The sequence below is a fragment of the Taudactylus pleione genome, unplaced genomic scaffold (genome assembly GCF_031769625.1).
Source record: "Taudactylus pleione unplaced genomic scaffold, aTauple2 ptg000559l, whole genome shotgun sequence".
Taxonomy (NCBI): domain Eukaryota; kingdom Metazoa; phylum Chordata; class Amphibia; order Anura; family Myobatrachidae; genus Taudactylus; species Taudactylus pleione.
The window spans coordinates 2,506,923-2,530,743 of NW_028284961.1; the positions used below are offsets into that span (position 1 = coordinate 2,506,923).

Consider the following 23,821-nt stretch of genomic DNA (forward strand, 5'->3'; position numbering starts at 1 on the left):
CTCAGTTATACGTTTTGCTTCAGGATGACTGCTGTCGTACTTCATCCTCCTCGCTAAGGACTGTTGGAGGGTCAATTGTTTAGTAAAAGTAGTGGTGTTCCTACTTCCTCTCTGGGATGATGAACGACTCCCAGCAGCAGCAGCAACAGCAGCAGCGGCAGCAGTAGGCGTAGCAATGCAGGATCCTCCGGAGGAATCCCGGATAGGAGAGTCAGTCATGCCAGTGATATGGCCTGCAGGACTACTTCCGATCCTGACTAAGGAGGAAATTGACGAGGAGGGAGTTGACGGTGTGGTTTGCAGGCGCTTGGATACAACAGGACAACGGGATTTAGGTGTCCCTGGACTGCTTACGGTCTGAGCCAAAGTTTCTGAACTTGACAGTAACTTTTTATGAACGCGCTGCAGGTGCCGTATAAGGGAGGATGTTCCTAGGTGGTTGACGTCCCTACCCCTACTTATTTCACCTTTACATATGGTACATATGGCAAGACAGTTGTTGTCCGGATTTGGATAGAAATATTGCCAGACCAAAGAGGTGGAATGTTTGGTCTTCTGCCCAGGCATGACCGTGATGGGCTTTTTCATCCCACGGACAACAACTGTCTCCCCCGGAGCCTGATTTAAACAAACCACATCACCATCAGAATCCTCCTCGCCAACTTCCTCCTCAGCGCCAGCTACACCAGTATCCTCATCCTGTTGTACTTCAACAGTGACATCTTCAATTTGCATATCAGCAAGTGGACTGTGGGTGCTCCTTTCAGCACTTGCAGGGGGCGTGCAAATGGTGGAAAGAGCCACCTCTTCCCGTCCAGTGCTGGGAAGGTCAGGCATCGCAACCACCACCACACTTGGACTCTCTTTGGGGATTTGTGATATCTTCTTAGAAAGCACAGTTCTTCGCTGTGCTTTTGCCAGCTTAACTCTTTTGATTTTTTTAGTGGGAGGAGTGCTTCCATCGTCATGTGAAGCTGAACCACTAGTCATGAACATACTAGGGATCGACCTTAGCCGTTCCTTGCCACTCCGTGTCATAAATGGCATATTGGCAAGTTTACGTTTCTCTTCAGCTGATTTAAATGTCTTTTTCAAGGTCATTTTCCTGAACTTTGCCATTTGGGATTGTATGTGCCCTCTACTATGACATTGGGCATCGGCCTTGGCAGACGACGTTGATGGCATGTTATCGTCTATGTCATGACTAGTGGCAGCAGCTTCAGCACTAGGAGGAAGTGGTTCTTGATCTTTCTCTATTTTATTTTTATCGGAGAAAGTTTGGTCCTCCATTTATGTTATATCGATTTGATATATACGTGCGGCTAAACACAGAAAATAAATTTTTTTTTGGTTCGGACTGGAGTGTACTTTGTGGGTTACAGCACCCTTTAACGGTCAAGCCAGCCGGCCCTTTACTTATGACACAGGCGCACTCTTGGCACTACTTTGTTGATGCACGTGCGGCTACTGCGCACACAATTCACAAACACAGAAAATAATTTTTTTTTGGTTTGGACTGGAGTGTACTTTGGGGGTTACAGCACCCTTTAACGGTCAAGCCAGCCGGCCCTTTACTTATGACACAGGCGCACGCTTGGCACTACTTTGTTGATGCACGTGCGGCTACTGCGCACACAATTCACAAACACAGAAAATAATTTTTTTTTGGTTTGGACTGGAGTGTACTTTCGGGGGTTACAGCACCCTTTAACGGTCAAGCCAGCCGGCCCTTTACTTATGACACAGGCACACGCTTGGCACTACTTTGTTGATGCACGTGCGGCTACTGCGCACACAATTCACAAACACAGAAAATAATTTTTTTTTTGGTTTGGACTGGAGTGTACTTTCGGGGGTTACAGCACCCTTAACGGTCAAGCCAGCCGGCCCTTTACTTATGACACAGGCGCACGCTTGGCACTACTTTGTTGATGCACGTGCGGCTACTGCGCACACAATTCACAAACACAGAAAATAATCTTTTTTTTTGGTTTGGACTGGAGTGTACTTTCGGGGGTTACAGCACCCTTAACGGTCAAGCCAGCCGGCCCTTTACTTATGACACAGGCGAACGCTTGACACTACTTTGTTGATGCACGTGCGGCTACTGCGCACACAATTCACAAACACAGAAAATAATTTTTTTTTGGTTTGGACTGGAGTGTACTTTCAGGGGTTACAGCACCCTTTAACGGTCAAGCCAGCCGGCCCTTTACTTATGACACAGGCGCACGCTTGGCACTACTTTGTTGATGCACGTGCGGCTACTGCGCACACAATTCACAAACACAGAAAATAATTTTTTTTTGGTTTGGACTGGAGTGTACTTTCGGGGGTTACAGCACCCTTTAACGGTCAAGCCAGCCGGCCCTTTACTTATGACACAGGGGCACTCTTGGCACTACTTTGTTGATGCACGTGCGGCTACTGCGCACACAATTCACAAACACAGAAAATAATTTTTTTTTAGGTTTGGACTGGAGTGTACTTTCGGGGGTTACAGCACCCTTAACGGTCAAGCCAGCCGGCCCTTTACTTATGACACAGGCGCACGCTTGGCACTACTTTGTTGATGCACGTGCGGCTACTGCGCACACAATTCACAAACACAGAAAATAATTTTTTTTTGGTTTGGACTGGAGTGTACTTTCGGGGGTTACAGCACCCTTTAACGGTCAAGCCAGCCGGCCCTTTACTTATGACACAGGCGCACGCTTGGCACTACTTTGTTGATGCACGTGCGGCTACTGCGCACACAATTCACAAACACAGAAAATAATTTTTTTTTTGGTTTGGACTGGAGTGTACTTTCGGGGGTTACAGCACCCTTAACGGTCAAGCCAGCCGGCCCTTTACTTATGACACAGGCGCACGCTTGGCACTACTTTGTTGATGCACGTGCGGCTACTGCGCACACAATTCACAAACACAGAAAATATATTATTTTTTTAGCACTTGGGGGGAGCACCCCTGATGGACAGAGCACCCCCTGGACAACACTACAGCACCCCTTTAGGACTGGGACACTGCACAGGACTTTGGAACTGACTGCACAACACAGTCCAGCCAGCCCCTATGGACTTTGAAGTAGTGGACACAGCCCCTATTAACAACAGCAGCACAGCACAACACAGCCAGCCCCTATGGACTTTGAAGTAGTGGACAACAGCAGCACTACACTACACTACACAGCACTAACTCCCACCCTCCCTCTTCACTGTCCACAGCCGAGTGAGAAAATGGCGCCGACGCGGGTACCTTATATAGGATCCAAAACCCGCGAGACTCGGAAGGCGGGATGATGACGTTTTGCCTCGATGTCAGATCCGAGTCAGGCGGGAAAAGTCGAGCCTGACTCGGATCGGACTCGGATCGGGGGGGCTCGGGGGGGTTCGGATTTCAGAAATCCGAACCCGCTCACCCCTAGTTTAGACATGTACATAAGGAGAGAAAGAAGGCTCTTTTCCTGGGGCACTCTTATATGTAGTGTTATACAAATTAAAATATAACTTTTATTCAAGTCAATTAAAATTATGTGTCTCTAGAAGGTATGCAAGAGAGGAATATCACAATTATTATGTGTCCTTAGATCAACATATACTTAGATTCCTATAAAGATGGACGTAATAACCAGTATATATCACCTGAAATAAAAAAACTGAAAACGTCACATCTAACGTATAAAATACTCCGAAAATTCAAAAGAAGGAATCACAAAAGCACAAAAGCAAAAGCGAAAATTTCATATAGTAATAATAAAGAAAAGTTGTTCTCATACAGGGAACCCAGGTTACACATTCATAGGTACAAAAATTCATAATTTTATCAAAGACGGTGTAATGGTTAGCATTACTGCCTCACAGCAATAAGGTCATGGGTTTGATTCCCACCACGGCCCTACCTGTGTGGAGTTTGTACATTCTCCCTGTGCTTGCGTGGGTTTCCTCTGAGTGCTCCTGTTTACTCCCACACTCCAAAAATATACTGGTAGGTAAATTGGCTTTCAACACAAATTACCCCTAGTGTGTATGTGTGTGACCATGTGATAGGGAATATAGAGTGTAAGCTCCACTGAGGCAGGGACTGATGTGAATATTCTCGGTAAAGCGTTGCAGAATATGTGTGCGCTATATACATAACTGGTAATAATAATAATAATAATTGTAGAGGTTCCTTTTCATATATGATAATCTACAGGGTATAGAAATAAACCATTGAAGGTGTCTCTGTAATGGACTAATCTCTATTTTTTACATGTGTGTGATAGTATAAAGTAACTTACATGGATTTGTTTCACTGGTCAGTTAATTTGTAAGAAATAATACGAAAATATATAACATCCACAACAACAGGAGTATATGTATCTGATATAATGTGCTTACACAGATATAGCATGCTAAGATCAGAGCCGTAACTAGACTTTTTGGTGCCCTGTGCCAGAGATAGCATCGGTGCCCCCCCCCCCCCATTTTTCGAAGGGACATAAGATAACGCACCTGAAAAGAGCCATGACTTCATGAGGAAGGGCCAGGGAAGAGATAGGGGAGGCCAGGAGATGCTGGGGATAAATAGGGACATAATATAGTGCACCTGAGAGAGGGCCATGGCCTCATGGGGAAGGGCCAGGGAAGAGATAGGGGAGGCCAGGAGATGCTGGGGATAAATAGAGACATAATATAGTGCACATGAGAGACGGCCATGGCCTCATGGGGAAGGGCCAGGGAAGAGATAGGGGAGGCAAGGAGATGCTGGGGATAAATAGGGACATAATATAGTGCACCTGAGAGACGGCCATGGCCTCATGGGGAAGCGGCAGGGAAGAGATAGGGGAGGTCAGGAGATGCTGGGGATAAATAGGGACATAATATAGTGCACCTGAGAGAGGGCCATGGCCTCATGGGGAAGGGCCAGGGAAAAGATACGGGAGGCCAGGAGATGCTGGGGATAAATAGGGACATAATATAGTGCACCTGAGAGAGGGCAATGGCCTCATGGGGAAGGGCCAGGGAAGAGATGGGGAGGCCAGGAGATGCTGGGGATAAATAGGGACATATTATAGTGCACCTGAGAGAGGGCCATGGCCTCATGGGGAAGGGCCAGGGAAGAGATAGGGGAGGCCAGGAGATGCTGGGGATAAATAGGGACATAATATAGTGCACCTGAGAGAGGGCCATGGCCTCATGGGGAAGGGCCAGGGAAGAGATAGGGGAGGCCAGGAGATGCTGGGGATAAATATGGACTTTATAGTGCACCTGAGAGAGGGCCATGGCCTCATGGGGAAGGGCCAGGGAAGAGATAGGGGAGGCCAGGAGATGCTGGGGATAAATAGAGACATAATATAGTGCACATGAGAGACGGCCATGGCCTCATGGGGAAGGGCCAGGGAAGAGATAGGGGAGGCAAGGAGATGCTGGGGATAAATAGGGACATAATATAGTGCACCTGGGAGAGGGCCATGGCCTCATGGGGAAGTGGCAGGGAAGAGATAGGAGAGGCCAGGAGGTGCTGGGGATAAATAGGGACATAATATAGTGCACCTGAGAGAGGGCAATGGCCTCATGGGGAAGGGCCAGGGAAGAGATAGGAGAGGCCAGGAGATGCTGGGGATAAATAGGGACATAATATAGTGCACCTGAGAGAGGGCCATGGCCTCATGGGGAAGGGCCAGGGAAGAGATAGGGGAGGCCTGGAGATGCTGGGGATAAATAGGGACATAATATAGTGTACCTGAGAGACGGCCATGGCCTCATGGGGAAGGGCCAGGGAAGAGATAGGGGAGGCCAGGAGATGCTGCGGATATATAGGGACATAATATAGTGCACCTGAGAGAGGGCCATGGCCTCATGGGGAAGGGCCAGGGAAGAGATAGGGGAGGCCAGGAGATGCTGGGGATAAATAGGGACATAATATAGTGCACCTGAGAGAGGGCCATAGCCTCATGGGGAAGGGCCAGGGAAGAGATAGGGGAGGCCAGGAGATGCTGGGGATAAATAGGGACATAATATAGTGCACCTGAGAGAGGGCCATGGCCTCATGGGGAAGGACCAGGGAACAGATAGGGGAGGTCTGGAGATGCTGGGGATAAATAGGGACATAATATAGTGCACCTGAGAGAGGGCCATAGCCTCATGGGGAAGGGCCAGGGAAGCGATAGGAGAGGCCAGGAGGTGCTGGGGATAAATATGGACATTATAGTGCACCTGAGAGAGGGCCATGGCCTCATGCGGAAGGGCCAGGGAAGAGATAGGAGAGGCCAGGAGATGCTGGGGATAAATAGGGACATAATATAGTGCACCTGAGAAAGGGCCATGGCCTAATGGGGAAGGGTCAGGGAAGAGATAGGGGAGGCCAGGAGATGCTGGGGATAAATAGGTACATATTATAGTGTACCTGAGAGAGGACCATGGCCTCATGGGGAAGGGCCAGGGAAGAGATAGGGGAGGCCAGGAGATGCTTGGGATAAATAGGGACATAATATAGTGCACCTGAGAGAGGGCCATGGCCTCATGGGGAAGGGCCAGGGAAGAGATAGGGGAAGCCTGGAGATGCTGGGGATAAAAGAAGAGGAAGCTACAAGTGAGAATGATAATAAACAGGAAAACTGACAGGCCCAACAGCGCCCCCTGCCCTGCGGTGCCCTGTGCCATGGTGCTGGTCACACTACCCTAGTTATGGCCCTGACTAAGATATCATGAAATTTGTTGTAGCAAATCAATTCATAGGGATGTATAAATCATTCCTCCAAAATCATGTCCATATATAGTACCTCCATTATAAAGATAAGGGAGTATGTCACATATTCATAGACATCTAGTAATCCCAAAATTGTGTCCATAAATAGTACCCCCACATAACAGGTAGAAGAATATATTACACTCTTCACAGAGACTTTCTAGGGCATCTATTTATTACATAACCTAGAGTATTCTAATTAGATATAAGTCTGCCTATGTGCTGTTTGGTAAAACCCTATGTAGAAAGAAAAAATCCCCAATGCTGGTTGATTCAGACAGTATTGATCACATATACAAGAGGATTATATATGTATGTGCAGGTCTGATAGATAAATTTGCCAGCAGATATAGCATACATCCCAGCTATAGATAGAGAACAGAACAAGCATGTTAAGATTATCACTTGGGAGCAGATACAGATGTCAGAGTGAGGTGATACAATTACCCTTAGTAGATATCAGGGGAAGGTGGTCGGTGTGTGCACCAGCCAGACCACATCCATGTGTTGCCGATGGACACGCGTTTCGCCTGCTATGAGGCTTGTTCACCATCGCATGATAATAAGTGTGATATTTTAATTGACTTAAATAAAAGTTATATTTTAAGTTGTATAACATTACGTATAAGAGTGCCCCAGGAAAAGAGCCTTCTTTCTCTCCTTCTGTACATGTCTTACTGGTTGATACATCTAAGGTCATCAGACAATTAATATGTAACAGATTTTGCTTTTATCATTACTAAAAAAAAGCCAGAATGAAGAAGCAACGTGTGTCAGGATTAGACGATTGTTATCATGTCCTGAGATGTATAATACAGGGGTGTTTTCTTTTTTTTACATTATTGTGAAAGTGTTTTAAATACCATAAACAGGAAAAGTGGGGAAGTTGCCCATAGCAATTTATCAGCTTCCGGCTATCTTTTATCTAGTACAATCAGGCAGCCCTGGTGCCACATGTGGCCCCTCCAGGCTTCACTTTCAGCCCTCAGCTCCTTCCTGCTTTGTTGTTATATTTGTTTGTTATACATTTTATTGCGTGTTTAAAGGGCCGGCTGATAGATTATTACATAGGTGTGACTTACATTCATTAATTGTATTCATTAAGCTCACTGCCCAATGCTGACCCCAAAGTATGTTGCCTATCACTGTAGTACATTCTATAAAATGATAGGTTGCTATGGGTAACGTCAGAAGGTTTGATCTCCCTGTCTGTAGTAAGAGCTGCACTTTTATTCTCTGTACAGTATATAACTATTTGGTTGCCATTAGCCAGGAATAAACTCTGCAACCTGTTGAGGTTTTGTCTCTTTGTAAACTGTTTATATCTGCGGATTTGTTTGCGTTTTCCCTATTAATGAACTTTAGTCTAATCTTTTACCTAGTTTTTTTAAGAAATGCAATTTGTGCTGCTGTGTAACATTATCCTAAAAGCCATTTTATATTACATCAGCATTGATGAGATTTAGCTTCATGTATGATGACGTTGGTATCAGGCTATACAAAGACTATAATATATTGTGTATATTCTGCCCCACCAGCTTTGATACCACCATAGGACCGCTCCTGTATGCTGACCAGTTCCTGCAGCTGACCATTAAACTACCCAGTAGCAATATATATGGTTTGGGGGAACATGTTCACCGGCAGTATAAGCACGATACAAACTGGAGGAAGTGGCCTATATTTAACAGAGATGAGTTTCCCAATGGAGTAAGTACTTATTATTATATAAATCCCTTATCTAATTATAATAAGCTCATTACACACTGTGATTACAGTTTACCTGGTTTACAATGCAGTTAGTAATTATAAGGAAATAACCAGAAGGAGTCTGTAAATGTGCGGCTTGCAATAAGAAATTATAAGCGAGATTAGAAGGGCGGCTTACTATACCTTTACAGTTTGTTAATCTATTACAGGATTAATTATATCTAGGTCTAATTAGTGCAATTAAATAAAGTGTATCATGCAGAGGTTTAGGTCATTTACCATTACCCAATGTCTCACTTATACTGTTAGATGAAAGTTTGGCTTCCTGTATTATACCTTTAAATAATAAAGACAAGGAAAGCATTACTGTTATATGTAGCGTGAGAACTTTCTAGAACTTGCTAGAACATTTATTAGCGTTAGTAAATAATCATCTAGTGGGGATTTTTATGAAATACCGCCGGCCCTCTGGCCGGCAGTTCGAATCCCGGCAGCGCCTGGCCGACAGAAGCAGAGTTCCCGGCAGCGGATGCCCAACAGCGCTGGAAATCCCGATCATCTCTAAGGTAAGTAAAAACTAACCTAACCTAACCCCCTAACCCTAACCCTCCTTAGGGGTGCCTAACCCTAACCTCCCCCCAAAGTGCCTAAACCTAATCCTCCCTCTAAGAGCCTAACCCTAAGTCCCCCCCGGGTGCCCTAAACCTAACCCTCCCCCCCAAGGCTGTCCGCACGCGGCGCCCGGCATCCCTTCGATCGGGATGCCGGGCGCCTGTCTCCCGGCATCGGTGAAATGAGCGGTGTCTACATCTAGACACCGGGCATTTCACCCTCGCTGGGATAAAGCAGTGGGGAAGCCGGCTGTCGGGATTAAGACAGCCATTGTCCCGATTGCATCCCATCCAGTGAGCTCCTATTGTCTTCTTGTGTTACAGACAATAAAGCATGTTCTCTACAAGGAAAACGCGATGTTACATAATATATTTTGGGGTATATAGGGGCACAAGTGGGGGTTCAACAATCTTGGGCATGTGGGGGGTCCAGGATACGTTCATAATCCCGACATCGGGGATACCGGCATTCAGATGACGACGCCGGAATCCCAACACTTATCAGACTCCTGATGCCGGTACCATGACCGCCAGGATCCCGAAGGTACTGATAGTAGCGGGGTTATGGGAAGGTTTAGGGTTATGGTTAGTCACTAAGTGGGCAGGGTTAGGGTTAGGCACTAAGGGGGGAGGGTTAGGTTTAGGGTGCAGGGAGGGGGAAGTTAGGTTTAAGCACTAGAGGGAAGTTTAGGTTTAGGTACCGGGGAAGGAGCGTTAGGTTTAGGGTTAGGGGTTAGGTTAGGAGTACTTACCTAGAGCCGTTGGGATTGTAACCTGGTCGGGATGCTGGCATCAGATTTCTAACCACCGGGATCCCGAGCTCCGACATCCTATGGTTGACCATATATCCTGTAGTTGACCATTTAGAGTGCGGCAATGCAGACGTTGTAGCAGGTTTTCTGTCACTCACAATCCTGTGACACCTACTGTATGACATGCAGCCATTAATGATGCTGATTGCTGTCATCTCCATGCGGATAAAATATCCCGGCTGTTTTTGGCGCAATTATTATTCCACATTAGATCTTTCCAATGGAACAAAATGGGAACTTTCCTACAGCATGTATAAGTATATAAATAAATCCCACTCACAGTCACCGTCTCTAAACTATGCTGCTACCTCTATTCACAGTAGGGTCACACAGTTAGAGAATGTAGGCACAGCTCTATTAGAGGCATAGTTATTAAAAGATGCGGTAGGGCCCCAAAATTAGAACTCATCATTTATTCATATGCTGGCACTAAACAATATTTCCTGGCACCTGAATCCCGATCAGCGCTAGAAGACAGGCGCCGGAAACACGAAATGGCTGGAGATGCTGATGCCGGAATTCCGACAGGGGGGAGAGGTTAGGGTTAGGCACCACCAGGGAGAGGATTGGGTTAGGCACCACCACGGGGAGGATTACGTTAGACACTAAGGGGGGAAAGTTAGCGTTAGGGTGCAGTAAAGGAGAGTCAGGTTTAGGGTGTGAATAGGGCATGAGAACAGCACTTACTGTTCCTCTGTCGGGATTGTAGGCATTGGGATGCCGCTGTATTGCCAGCCGGCATCCGAGTGTCGGGATATCACACCGATCCCGAATTGTCACATTTGTTACCATGGGAGACGTTGTCACATTTGTTACCATGGGAGACGTTCTGAGAAATATAAAGTTTAGAATAATATATGTGAGGTAGCAAATAATTACATTTTTGCATGTAATAAAATATTGCACCTAATGACGCTACTAATATTATTTATTCTACAGAGTGAAAACAACTTATATGGCACACAGACATTTTTCTTGTGTTTGGAAGATGGAACGGGATCATCCTTCGGTGTATTTTTAATGAACAGCAATGCCATGGGCAAGTGTTTCTTTTTTCATTCTTCTGGAAAATGTTATTATCATATTATCATTATCATAATCTGCCTAAATACACTCTACAAAAGGAATATACAGAGTAGATTTTTGACTTTGACACATATACACCTACCTCCTGGAGAGTGTTCTTGATTTGACCAACTGTTGTGAAGGGGTTTTTCTTCACCTGGGAAATAATTCTTCTGTCATCCACCACAGTTGTTTTCCGTGGTCTTCCGGGTCTTTTGGTGTTGCTGAGCTCTCCGGTGCGTTCTTTATTTTTAAGAATGTTCCAAACAGTTGATTTGGCCACACCTAATGTTTTTGCTATCTCTCTGATGGGTTTGTTTTGATTTTTCAGCCTAATGATGGCTTGCTTCACTGATGGTGACAGCTCTTTGGATCTCATATTGAGAGTCGACAGCAACTGATTCCAAATGCAAATGTCACACCTAGAATCAACTCCAGACCTTTTACCTGCTTAATTGATAATGAAATAACGAGGGAATAGCCCACACCTGTCCATGAAATAGCTTTTGAGTTGATAGTCCCATTACTTTTGGCCCCTTAAAAAGTGTGAGGCACATATAGAAACCGTTGTAATTCCTACACCGTTCACCTGATTTGGATGTAATTACCCTCAAATTAAATCTGAAAGTCTGCAGGTAAAGCACATCTTGTTTGTTTCATTTCAAAACCATTGTGGTGGTGACTAGAGGCCAAAATATGAAAATTCTGTCAATGTCCCAATATTTATGCACCTGACTGTACATAGGGCCTGATTCAGAGCCGCTCGCAATTTGCGGTCGTTCGTTCATGAAAAGGGGGTGGCTATTCAAATGAACCGTTCGCTCTTTGCGGTCTGTTGACGCCTCCATGTCTGAATGAGCGAACAAAACCTGCGGCCGCTATTTTGTTAAAAACGCACCCTGGCCGCTCGCATCATACGTCATGTCCGCTATTTAATAGATTAATCGAGTACATTGAACAGCGTATGAACTGCTCGCTATTCTTGTGGCTGGTTTTTCCTACCACTATATTGCGAGCAGTTTTGACTATAAAACAACCAGGTGACGTGGTCAATGACGCTGCTGTTTTAATTATGCACACCCTTAAAACGCCCATTTTGACCTTTAAGCACGCCTGCGTTCTTATTTCCACTCCCCGTTTTCAAGCACCTTCCCCTGTTACCACCCACATACGCCTCCTCCTGTCACTCAAAATAGCAGGCACTCGCTATATAGCGAACAAACGATTTCTGGCCACACTGACTGGTTTGCGCATGCGTATTAAAAACCGTACGCATGCGCAGATGTGAAAACATCACTCCGAACGAACGAGCGGCCGTTTACGAGAGGCTCTGAATCAGGCCCATAGTTAGCACTTTTTATCTGTGCTTTATTGTGATTATAGAATCATTTTCATTTAGAAATTTGCAGGATCCGGATTTCTGAAATCCGAACACCCGAATGTAAGGGTTCCTAGTAGAACCAGGTCAAGGTTCAGATTAACTTTTGTGACCCAGTTCGAACCAAGTCCCGGTTCGGATCTGTTGCTGGCTTGGAATGCGGATTTAAAAAATGAACTCAGGGTTTGTATTCGGACATTTTAGCTCTTTTTATGGCTTTTAATCTGGATCCAAAACCAAAATAGGAAAATTGGTCCAGATCCAAAACCTAAACACGAGATTTTAAGTGCGCATGTCACAGCGTCCTAAATCATAGTATAAAGCTAAAGCTTTCCAGTATTTTTTGCTACATGTATCAAACAATTGGATGAATTCTGGACTTTTATGTCTTTGCTGGTAATAAGTATTTTACCTGCATAACAAAAAAAATCCATTTCACATCACTCGCATTGCCTCCTGTATTGTCCGGGATTACAGTTTATTTGCACCCCATAGCTGGATCTGCTAACTCCAAAGGCGATCCTTAGTTTTCTGTAAGATAATATTGTTGTGGAGTGCGCTCTGTACTGTATCCTTGACTGTGACAGAAGACCTCATTCGCAGTCAGTCGTTGCAGCTGCTCGGTCGTACGCCATTGATGTCCGCTAAACTGAGCATGAGTAAAATTCGCAATGCGCGTGCGCAAACTAGCTATTACGATCAGAAATTTCTCTCTCCTTGAACACAGCCAGGTCGTTAGTTTGAGTGACAGGATGAGGCATTTGTGGGGGGTAACAGGGGAAGGTGCTTGTGAACGGGGGAGTGGAGATCTGAACGCAGGCGTGGCTGACTATGCAAACGGCGTTTTATGGAAGTGCATAATTAACTAAGTAGTGTCATAGCACACGTGACATGAGAGGTTTTTACAGTGACTTGATTGTAGTGCTTAAGAGAGGGTATGGTCAACCTAAAGCTCTACGAGCAGCTCCGATGGGTCCCGATGGTCTCGATTAATCCTTATACTGTATGCCTGGAAATGACGTGTATTGCGAATGAGAAGGGGGCGTATTTTTAGTCTTATGGCCACATCCTCCCCTCGCTCGTCCAGCTATCGATCCCATCTTAACGACGCAACTTGCAAGCGCTTCATTTGCATATCCGGCCCCTTTAACCTTACGACCGAGCGACCGCAACGACCGACTCTGAATGAGGTCCAGAGACCCCATAGTAAGGGAGGTGTGCTGCTGTGCATGCACGACCTCCAACGCAAAGTAACATCTGCGCGCCTTTCCACCTGTTCTTTTTCCTTTAGGACGTGCCTCTGAGTGTCTCTCCTAGAGAGACCGTGCCTCAGAGATACCAAAGCCACATATAGCAGCGGCAGTTCCACTATATACCACCATGAACCAGCACCGGCCGCACTGCAAGTCCCACTGCATGTACCTGAAGAAGCGCACTACAAACCCTGCACGTCACCTGTATTAACCTGTTCCAGGTGGCAGAGCTGGCTACAGGTGAAGCAGTGCACTGTGCCAGTATCAGTCTATGCCCTTAACCTACTTTGCCCGTGCACGTCTGAAGAGGGGGTGTGGCCTAATTTCCATAAACCAAGTTCCCTAGATGACGTTATTTGGGGACGAGCCTAATACTTCATCAGCAGCTGGTCAGCCCCCAACCGTCTCCCTACTCTGAATGGATGCCGCGTCCATGTACATGCCATCCATTCACCATCACTGGCACTGCTACTCTTTGCTTAGCTACGATGGTGCGTGTCCCCAACCTCCCGATCGCCCATGGGACACTTTGGCCCACGGAGGGAACAGCAGGTCAGTGTCTGAAAAAGTGGACTGTCCCGCTGAAATTGGGATGGTTGGGAGGACTGTGCCCTCTATGGGGTGTTGCCTCTGTTCAACCGCACTGGTTGAGCATTCCTGGAGCCGGTCCTGCCGGGTCTGATCTATCTCCCATTGCATGTACCTGTATTGTGCTGCATTAACCCTGCTATCCTATCTGGTTAATAAACCAATTCCAGTTTAGCTATTACATTGTATGGACTGACCAGAGGCGCCACCAGGTGTGGTGACACCCGGTGCACTCTGTAAATGCCCCCAGCACTGCAAAAAGTGGGCACCGCCTAAACTAAAGGGGCGTGGCAATGCAGGACTCCCTACCGTGTCACTCCGAGGGTGTGCCTGAGATGCTGGGCTGTACTGTCCCCGAAAGAGACTTTGCCTGCCCGGCCTGGACTGCCGGCTCCTCCTCTGTGACAGGAGCCGAATGCTGCAGGATAATGTCAGACTGCAGGAGAATGTCACACTGCAGGAGAATGTCAGACTGCAGGAGAATGTCATACTGCAGGATAATGTCACACTGCAGGATAATGTCACACTGCAGGAGAATGTCATACTGCAGCACCAGGCTCCTGTCACTGAGGAGGAGCTGACATGTTGGTGTCAACTCCTACGTGCGAATCAATCGGCTGACTGCGTGCAAATTCACATCTGCGTTCCTTGCTGAATCAGGCCCTGGATGTGTAAAATAGTCATGCTGTACAATCTCAGTATGTTGCTTGTATCTGATTAGATTTGCAACATAGTAACACTTGGATTTAGTTATTGTTACATAACTTACAGTAATTGTACAATTTCTTTTTACAGAAGTGATCGTTCAGCCTACCCCAGCCATTACTTACCGCACAATCGGAGGAATTCTGGATTTTTATGTTTTTGTTGGTAACACTCCAGAAGAAGTGGTTATGGAATATGTAGAGGTAACCAGTGTTTTATCAGCTCCCACAGATTACAGAAAATGACAGTATTACTACAGTAGATATGTACAAAACTCATATTAACAACAGTGGCAAGTGCTAGATTCCTGCCATGTAGAGGGCACAAATAGCCAGGGCCATAACTAGGGTAGTGCGACCAGTGCCATGCCATGAAGAGGGCACAAATAGCCAGGGCCATAAATAGGGTAGTGTGACCAGTACCATGCCATGTAGAGGGCACAAATAGCCAGGGACATAACTAGGGTAGTGCGACTAGTGCCATACCATGTAGAGGGCACAAATAGCCAGGGCCATAAATAGGGTAGTGCGACCAGTACCATGCCATGAAGAGGGCAAAAATAGCCAGGGACATAACTAGCGTAGTGCGACTAGTGCCATACCATGTAGAGGGCACAAATAGGCAGGGCCATAAATAGGGTAGTGCAACCAGTGCCATGCCATGAAGAGGGCACAAATAGCCAGGGCCATAAATAGGGTAGTGCGACCAGTGCCATGCCATGAAGAGGGCACAAATAGCCAGGGACATAACTAGGGTAGTCCGACCAGTGCCATGCCATGAAGAGGGCACAAATAGCCAGGGCCATAACTAGGATAGTGTGACCAGTGCCATGCCATGAAGAGGGCACAAATAGCCAGGGCCATAGCTAGGGTAGTGCAACTAGTGCCATGCCATGAAGAGGGCACAAATAGCCAGAGCCATAACTAGGGTAGTGCGACCAGTGCCATGCCATGAAGAGGGCACAAATATCCAGGGCCATAGCTAGGGTAGTGCGACTAGTGCCATGCCATGAAGAGGGCACAAATAGCCAGGGCCATAACTAGGGTAGTGCGACCAGTGCAATGCCATAAAGAGGGCACAAATATCCAGGGCCATAGCTAGGGTAGTGCGACTAGTGCCATGCCATGAAGAGGGCACAAATAGCCAGGGCCATAACTAGGGTAGTGCAACCAGTGCCATGCCATAAAGAGGGCACAAATAGCCAGGGCCATAACTAGGGTAGTGCGACCAATGCCATGCCATGAAGAGGGCACAAATAGCCAGGGCCATAACTAGCTTAGTGCGACTAGTGCCATACCATGTAGAGGGCACAAATAGCCAGGGACATAACTAGGGTAGTGCGACCAGTGCCATGCCATGAATAGGGCACAAATAGCACTTTACAAGCATTATACTGCATCATACAAAGTACAGTGGTGTTGGGTATTGGATGCTGGTGCTCGGGATCTCGGTGGTAAGAATCCTGATGCTGACATCCCTACAGGGTTAGGATACAGACACCTGTCAGTCAGTATCCTAACCCTCCCCCTCTCCCTACCACTAACCCTCCCCCACTGTACCTAAACCTAACCTCCCCCACACCCTAAACCTAACACTCCCTCCTTAGTGCCATTTTACCTGAAAAACCACTACTTGGCTTTATCAGGACTAAAAAAAACTTAATTATTGGCCTACAAAATGCCAGTGTACCCACTGTCCACTTAACCTCAGATATGTGGACAAGCAGTAGTGGGCAAACTAAATATTACATGGGTGAATCAACTTCAACAGCAGCAGAAGCAGTATATAACAAACAATGCCAGATCATTCAGAGGCAGGCTACTCTGTGTATCACCGGCTTCACTAAGAGGAATACCACTGACAACATCTTAGAAAAATGAAGGGATGTCAAAGCAACATGGCTTACCCCACTTGGACTCTCCTCTGGATTTGTGATTTGTGATAACCCTACTAATATTGTGAGAGCATTACAGGTGGGTGAATTCCAACACATCCCCTGCTTTGCTCACATGATCAACTTGGTGGTACAGGTTTTTTTTTAAAATGACAGGGGCATGCAGGAGATGCTGTCTGTGGCCTGAAAAATGTCAGTACATTTTCTCCATTCAGCCACAGCATGAAGGAGATTACAGAAGCTGCAAGTACAGTTGAATTTTCCCTGCCACCAACTGAAGCAAGAGGTGGTAACCAGGTGGAATTCCACCCTTTATATGTTTCAGCGGATGTATGAAAGGCAAAATTCCATCCACAGCTATACAACAAGCCATGACATTGGGAGAGGAGGGGGAGAGTTCCTTAGTCCATCAAAGTGGAGAATGCTTTACTGTATGTCTTGTGCAAGGTGCTCAAACCCTTCAATGTAGCCACCTGTGAAGTGAGATCAGACACTTCTAGCTTGAGTCAGGTGATTCCCCTAATTAGGATTTTGGAAAATCAGGTCGAGATATTGAAGGAGTCAAAGCAATTCCACTAAATGTGGCAAACTTGTAGATCAAGGGCCTGATTCAGCAAGGATCACTAGATTGCACATGCATGCACGCACCCGGCCGCTGCCAAATTATGCAAATGAATGCGATCGCACTGCCACCGTAGCACAAGATGCAGATGCACTACATCAAGCCGCCCCCTTCCCTTAACTTACATCCACAGTAGTTAGCAAGATAGCAAAAACATCAGTAACAGCGAAAACCATCTGACCCACATGCACAGATCTGGTTGACCTGACCTCATTCACAAACTGCTAAACTTTCTGCATGCAGTGAGTACTCAGGCTGCATATGCTGTCGCAGGGGCTTAATTATGCATGCCCCTGTAACAGCATTCAAATGCACTGGCATGCCTGTGTTTCACTGACCACCCCCATGTCACCCCCCCCCGAACGGTCACTTCCTATCTATCACTGAATGATGACACTGCATGCTCACTGCGATCGCTTCCCAATTGCAATGTCTAGTTATCGCATGCTCACTGCGATGCATATGCATGTGCAGAACACAACAATCAGTCATCTGCGTGAATTAAAAAATGTGCATTCCAAGCTGAATCAGGCCCCAAGTCCTTTGTTTGCTTTGCCAGGATCCAAGGGTTGCCAATATCTTGAAATTTGGATCACTACATTTAGGCAACCATGCTTGATACTAGGTTTAAGTCATACGTCATGTCTTTATTTACATCTGACCCATATCTTAAGAGATGCAAAGAGCTCCTCGTGAGCAAGTTGGCAGCTCAAGTGGTAAATGAGATGACAACATCTCCTCCTTCAGTTTCTCTAGCAGCTGCCAGGAAAAAAGACCCAGTGGTGATGCAAAGGAGTTAAATTATGACATTTGGCCAGGTCTAAAAGAATTGCCAAAAATTTGTTACACCACTTCCGCAACTCCTTCTGATAGTGTCAGCATCCAAAGAATGGTGAAGGATTATTTTCATAACACCATACTCATATGCATATCAACAGAGTCATTTTGACTACTGGAAAAACAAAAAGGCAATTTGGAGGCCTTTGTACAAACTGGCTTTGCATTACTTAAGCTGCCCACCCTCCATTGTGTACTCAGAAAGTGTTTTTAGCACAGCTGGGAACCTTATCAGCGATCAGTGTAAGAGGCTTATTCCTCAAAATATGGAAAAGCATATGTTCATCAAAATGAACTGGTACTTTCATGAGGAAGACCTTTACCGCCATTTACATAAAAAAATACAGAGGTACCTTTAATGGTGAATTCCAGCAGGGATGAATTAGTATTGTGTGAGGATAATGTACACACTGATAAAGGTGAGGATGAGAATGGCAATGTCGATGACACCTAGCAACTGTAAAGCTGTTAGCCTAGCTGCCTTAAGCCCATTGGTAGCTTATATTGTGGGGGCCCAAATTAACCAAGCACTTTAGCCAGAAAAGTGGCAGTCCCTGTCACTAAAGTGCTTGGTTTGTTAAATTGAATGTCCTTTTTAATATCCAACATAAGGGTGGGTGGAAAGGCCCAAGGACAATTCCATCTTGCACCACTTTTATTTTCTGCTGTGTGGCAATGTTTTATAGATGTACTATACACTGTCATGTGTTTGTGCCGCTGCTCTGTCGCTTAGTAACCAGGCAGCTTGCTGCAACCTTTGGCCAGTATTGGTGAAAACAATATTGTGAGTTGTGAGGTGGTCAAAATTGACTGGAAAAGACTGAGAATTAATGTTATTGAGGTTAATAATACTCTAGGAACAAAAAGTCCCAAATTATGTGATTTTAGCTTTTTTGTGAATTTTTTAACAAAATGCAAATCCAAATTGAAAACCGGACGATGATTCAGAGCCAAATACAATTCCAGCAAATATGATCCGGTGCACATCTCCAATGCTGATATTGCTGTCCCTGTGCTGTCACACGGTATGTGACATCGCTATCTTATCTCACATGTACCTTTGTTGTATGCATCAGTTTCCTGCAAATGCCTAACCCTAAGTCTCCCCCTTTGGCAGCTTAGTACCAGTAAGCAGATGGCGCTCTATGGTGACAGGGGTATAGGTGAAGATCTGAGGCTCATTCTATAGGCTTACACTGTGTGTAGTAATTACAATTGCAAATCAATATGTTAATATTGTAATAAATTTGTTCTCATTGCCTATAAACTAAAGTAACTTTATTTTTATTTTTCTGCTAGTTTATCGGCAAACCATACATGCCGGCATACTGGACTCTGGGTTTCCACATAAGCCGGTGGGGATATGCTTCTCTCGATGAGGTGAAAGAGGTGAATGAAAGAAACAGAGCCATCGATATACCATATGTAAGTACAACAAGGACACATGCAACTATATGTACACTCACACACACACATGCACACATAGACTCACACATGTGTCTGCACCAGTGGAGGCTCCAGAGGCAGGGCTACAGCACAGTTCAAAATTCAAATGGGGGAATCACACCAACTGCCATTTCAAATGCTGCCAAACATCACTGGCAGTTGGTGTGACTCCCCTATTTGAATTTTGCACTGCAGCCGCACCTCTGGAGCCGCCACTGGTCTCTACCATATACTGTACCCTACATTCCTCAGAGCTCTAAGGATGACCATTTGTGGCACAAAACCATAGATGAGGAACAATCAATGGTAATCCCTGCTGTGGGGAAAGTGAAGCTGTAGGCCAATCAGCTAAGTGTGATGGCGCTTAGTGGGCTGCTGGAGGTTGAAAAAAAGCTCTGTGTTCCCAGTGCTGAGAAAAAAAAATCTAAATAATGCCCCTTGGCAATCATTGATGGCAGAAAGCCGGATCTCCGCCATCAATGACAAATCCAATGACCTTTGTTGGCAAACCATCGATGGTTGTTAACATCGATGGAAGATGAACCTGGTAGAGGATAAGTTAAAACTAATCAAACATATTGGAGAATATCAATCAATAATCACCAATAAGAAAACAGAGTTCCTTTCAAATGAGATCAAGGCAGCAAACAATAGGCCAGCTCAGATTTTCCATACAGTGGATTTGCTTTGCAAACCAGCATGCCTGCAGCATGATGAAACCCTCTCCCAGTCAAGATGCAATGAGTTTGCAAAATTCTTTGCAGATAAAGTATCCTCCATCCGGGCTGGAATCCCCACAGTGCCATCAAAGGAGTTTCATACCACCAAGCCTGCCAAGGTAAGCAACCTGCCTTCATGGAATGGCTTTGACATAATGGATGCAAAAGACATTGCTAAAATTATCCAAATATTGCAACCCAGCACCTGTGATCTGGACCCTGCCTCAACCAAGCTTCTCATAGGGTGTATGGACATTATTGGACCTGTAATTGGAAAAATAGTTCAATGTTCTTTGCAGACAGGCATTTTTCCAGAAGCACTAAAGGAAGCAAGTGTTAGGCCACTTCTAAAAAAAACCTAATTAGACCACGACTGCATGACCAACTACAGACCGGTATCAAACCTTCCTTTTCTAGGAAAGGTCATTGAGAAAGTGGTGGCAATGCAACTGGAAACCCGCCTGTCTACCCATGATATTTATGATTCATTTCAGTCAGGATTCAGGAGAAGACATAGCACTGAAGCAGCCCTGGTATGTGTGCTTAATGATCTTCTAATGGCAAGAGACAGAGGCGATTTTTCAATCGGAATCCTTCTGGATCTTTCTGCAGCATTTGATACCATGGACCACGGGTTCTAATTGAGCACCTGAAAAAATTCTGTGGACTGGATGGCACAGTCCTTAGATGGTTCAAATAATTTCTAATCAACAGGTCACAGAGAGTTTCTTCTGGAGTAAACTCTTCATCACCAGTGCCACTTCCATGCGGTGTCCCACAGGGTTCTATACTATCTCCCATGCTTTTTGCAGTATACATGCTACCATTGGGTGAAATAATCAGACATCATGGCCTGGTGTACCACTGCTATGCAGATGATACACAACTGTACCTGTTCTTTGTTCTAGGTACTAAGAACCCAATAACAACCCTAAATGGCTGCCTAGCTGAGCTCCAGGAGTGGATGAGTGCCAGTAGGTGGCTGCGACTGAACCCTGATAAAACAGAGGTCCTTATGATAGGTCACAGGACAAGGTTAAAGCATAGCCAACCAACAGGACTTACGATTGGGGTTTCAGAACTACAAAACACTAAACATGTGCGGAATCTTGGTGTTGTCCTGGATAGTGGTTTGACACTTAAACATCAGATGTCAGCCACAATCATTCTTTCATCTGAGGAACATAGCCAGAATCACGCACTTAATTCCCTCAGAAGATCTGCCTAAAGTCATACATGTATTTATATAATCACATCTAGTCTATTGCAACGTACTCTGCCTTGGTCTCCCAGCAAAAGAATTGCAGCGCTTGCAGATGGTACAATATGCAGCTGCCAGGCTATTAACCAACCAGGAAAAAAGCACACAGAGGGAGCGCTATACTGATGAGGATAATCGTGTAGATGATAATAAGGATGGATAGTACACTGAGAAATATAAAAATAAGACGCCTCAAGGATTGCTGCTACCAAAAGAGGAGCTGACCCTCTAGATGAAAACAAATGAACAAAGCACAGATGAGGAGCGCTACCTCTAAAGGAACACCTTGAACACAGGTGTAGGCAATGTTGAAAAGGTCCTAGTGAACCACTAATTGGTCAAAATACCGATGTAAAAAACAATTTATTACACATAGGAAATACTAAAATATAATTGGATACAAACATACAATTAAGATAAATGGATACAAACATACAATTAAAATAAAGCAAATTATGATATCATAATAAATTAAAATGACATATAATAAAATGGTGACATACAGTTGAATTGAGATTACTTGCACATAAAAAAGTATCAACCCTGTTAAGCCTCTAAGTCAAATCATTGCTGAAATAACATTGTAGCCAAAAAAACATCTCATAGTATCCAATATATTGGTAGTTCTTGTAAAACGTGTTGAAGAGTGAAAAAAAAAACGAAATCACCTCACTTAAAATAAATTGAACTGAACTTCAGGATACTAGATGGAAATAATGGTGTATACTGGCCAGGAAAAAGAGGATTGGAAACAGGTCTATGGGGGTCATTCAGACTCGGTCGTTAGCGCCGATGCGTTCGGACCGGGTCGATGGCCCCCCCACAGAGCATGCGCACGACGGCACCGGCGCCGTCGTGCGCATGCGTGAGACCCGCTACGACCAACAGCGCTGGTCGTAGCGGGTCTCGATCCAAAGGGGGTGAGCTGTCGATGTTGATTGACAGCTCACCCCGTTTGGAAGGCGGGCCAGGGGGGTGGCAGCCCAAATGGGGGAGTTTCCATTTGGGGGCAGCCCCACTGACATCACTAGTGATGTCAGTGGAGAGCTTCCGGCTCAGACAGAACCAGAAGCTCTCCGGGGCTTACGGCAAGTGAGACCCTACCCTAGGGTCTCGTCGTAAGCCCCGATGGTCAATGACCATTGCAACCATCACCCGAGCGGTCGTTAGAGCTGTGGGTGTTAACCCACAGCCTAACGACCGCAACACTGGCTGGCGGTCTGGATGCAAGTTGCCGCCCAGTTTCTGAGCGACCGCTTGCATCCTCCAACCGCCTCTGAATGAGGCCCTATGTCTTTAAGCACAGAAAGACCTCTCTGTTAGTGAATAATTTGTATTCTGGTATGATGAATACATGAGCCTAAATGCTATTAGCGGAGTCTCTTCTTAGAAAAGAGGCTATTTTATGGTATAAAAGCTCCAATGAGCTGGACACAGTCTGAGTGATGCCGTGATGCACGGAGGAAAATAAATATGACAACCTGTGTTAATACAGTCACATTCGTAAATGAAGATCTAGGTGATCTCAAAGGTAAGGTGTAAATGATACCTTAATGCTCCGGTAACCGGTTACATGGGAATGGTCCAAACAAGTGCACTCGTGGACAAGATGTGCGGACCCCTGGAACTTCCGACTGATGGGTTTGTGGACGGACTCTCTCCTGCAAGGAGTCGGCAAAGGGCAGCAGTATCGGCGTTCCGGACACCTCAGAGCACCTCGGTCTGGAACTCTGCAGCGTGTCCCGGCAAAACGGCTGTGCACTGTGGCAGATGGAGATTGATTTGAGAGGTCACCTCAAATCGTCTCGGTCTGAAACTCTACAGCGTGTCCCGGCACAGCAGCTGTACGCTGTGGCAGATGGAGGTTAATTCAAGAGGTCTCAGCTGTGCAGCAAGGAAGCAAAAGGAGCAGGCTTGACGCGTTTCTCGGCTGTTGCCGTTTCCTCAAAAGCTTTATTAACCAACCAGCCCCGTTCCAGCCACATAACACCCATTCTCTACTCCCTTCACTGGCTGCCTGTCAGATGGCGAATTGTTTTCAAGATTGGCTTACCGACTTTCAAATCCCTACATGACCAGGGCCCAGGGTACTTGAAGCAGCTTCTGACTCCTTACTATCCCACTCGATTACTGTGATCTGTTGACGAAGGACTATTAACAGTACCTAGAATCTCCCGGAATTCGTCTG

The 23,821-nt window shown here is 45.7% G+C and overlaps 1 protein-coding gene across 1 annotated transcript in view; it reads left to right on the forward strand.

Annotated features, from left to right (window-relative positions):
• Positions 1–23,821, forward strand: part of LOC148481847 (maltase-glucoamylase-like) — a 212,421-nt gene that overhangs the window by 16,844 nt on the left and 171,756 nt on the right. Inside the window, exons 6-9 of the mRNA XM_088452934.1 lie at positions 8,271–8,442; positions 10,805–10,904; positions 14,945–15,057; positions 19,507–19,632. Coding sequence (XP_088309060.1) covers positions 8,271–8,442; positions 10,805–10,904; positions 14,945–15,057; positions 19,507–19,632 — 511 coding nt within the window. The remainder of the gene's footprint in view (positions 1–8,270; positions 8,443–10,804; positions 10,905–14,944; positions 15,058–19,506; positions 19,633–23,821) is intronic.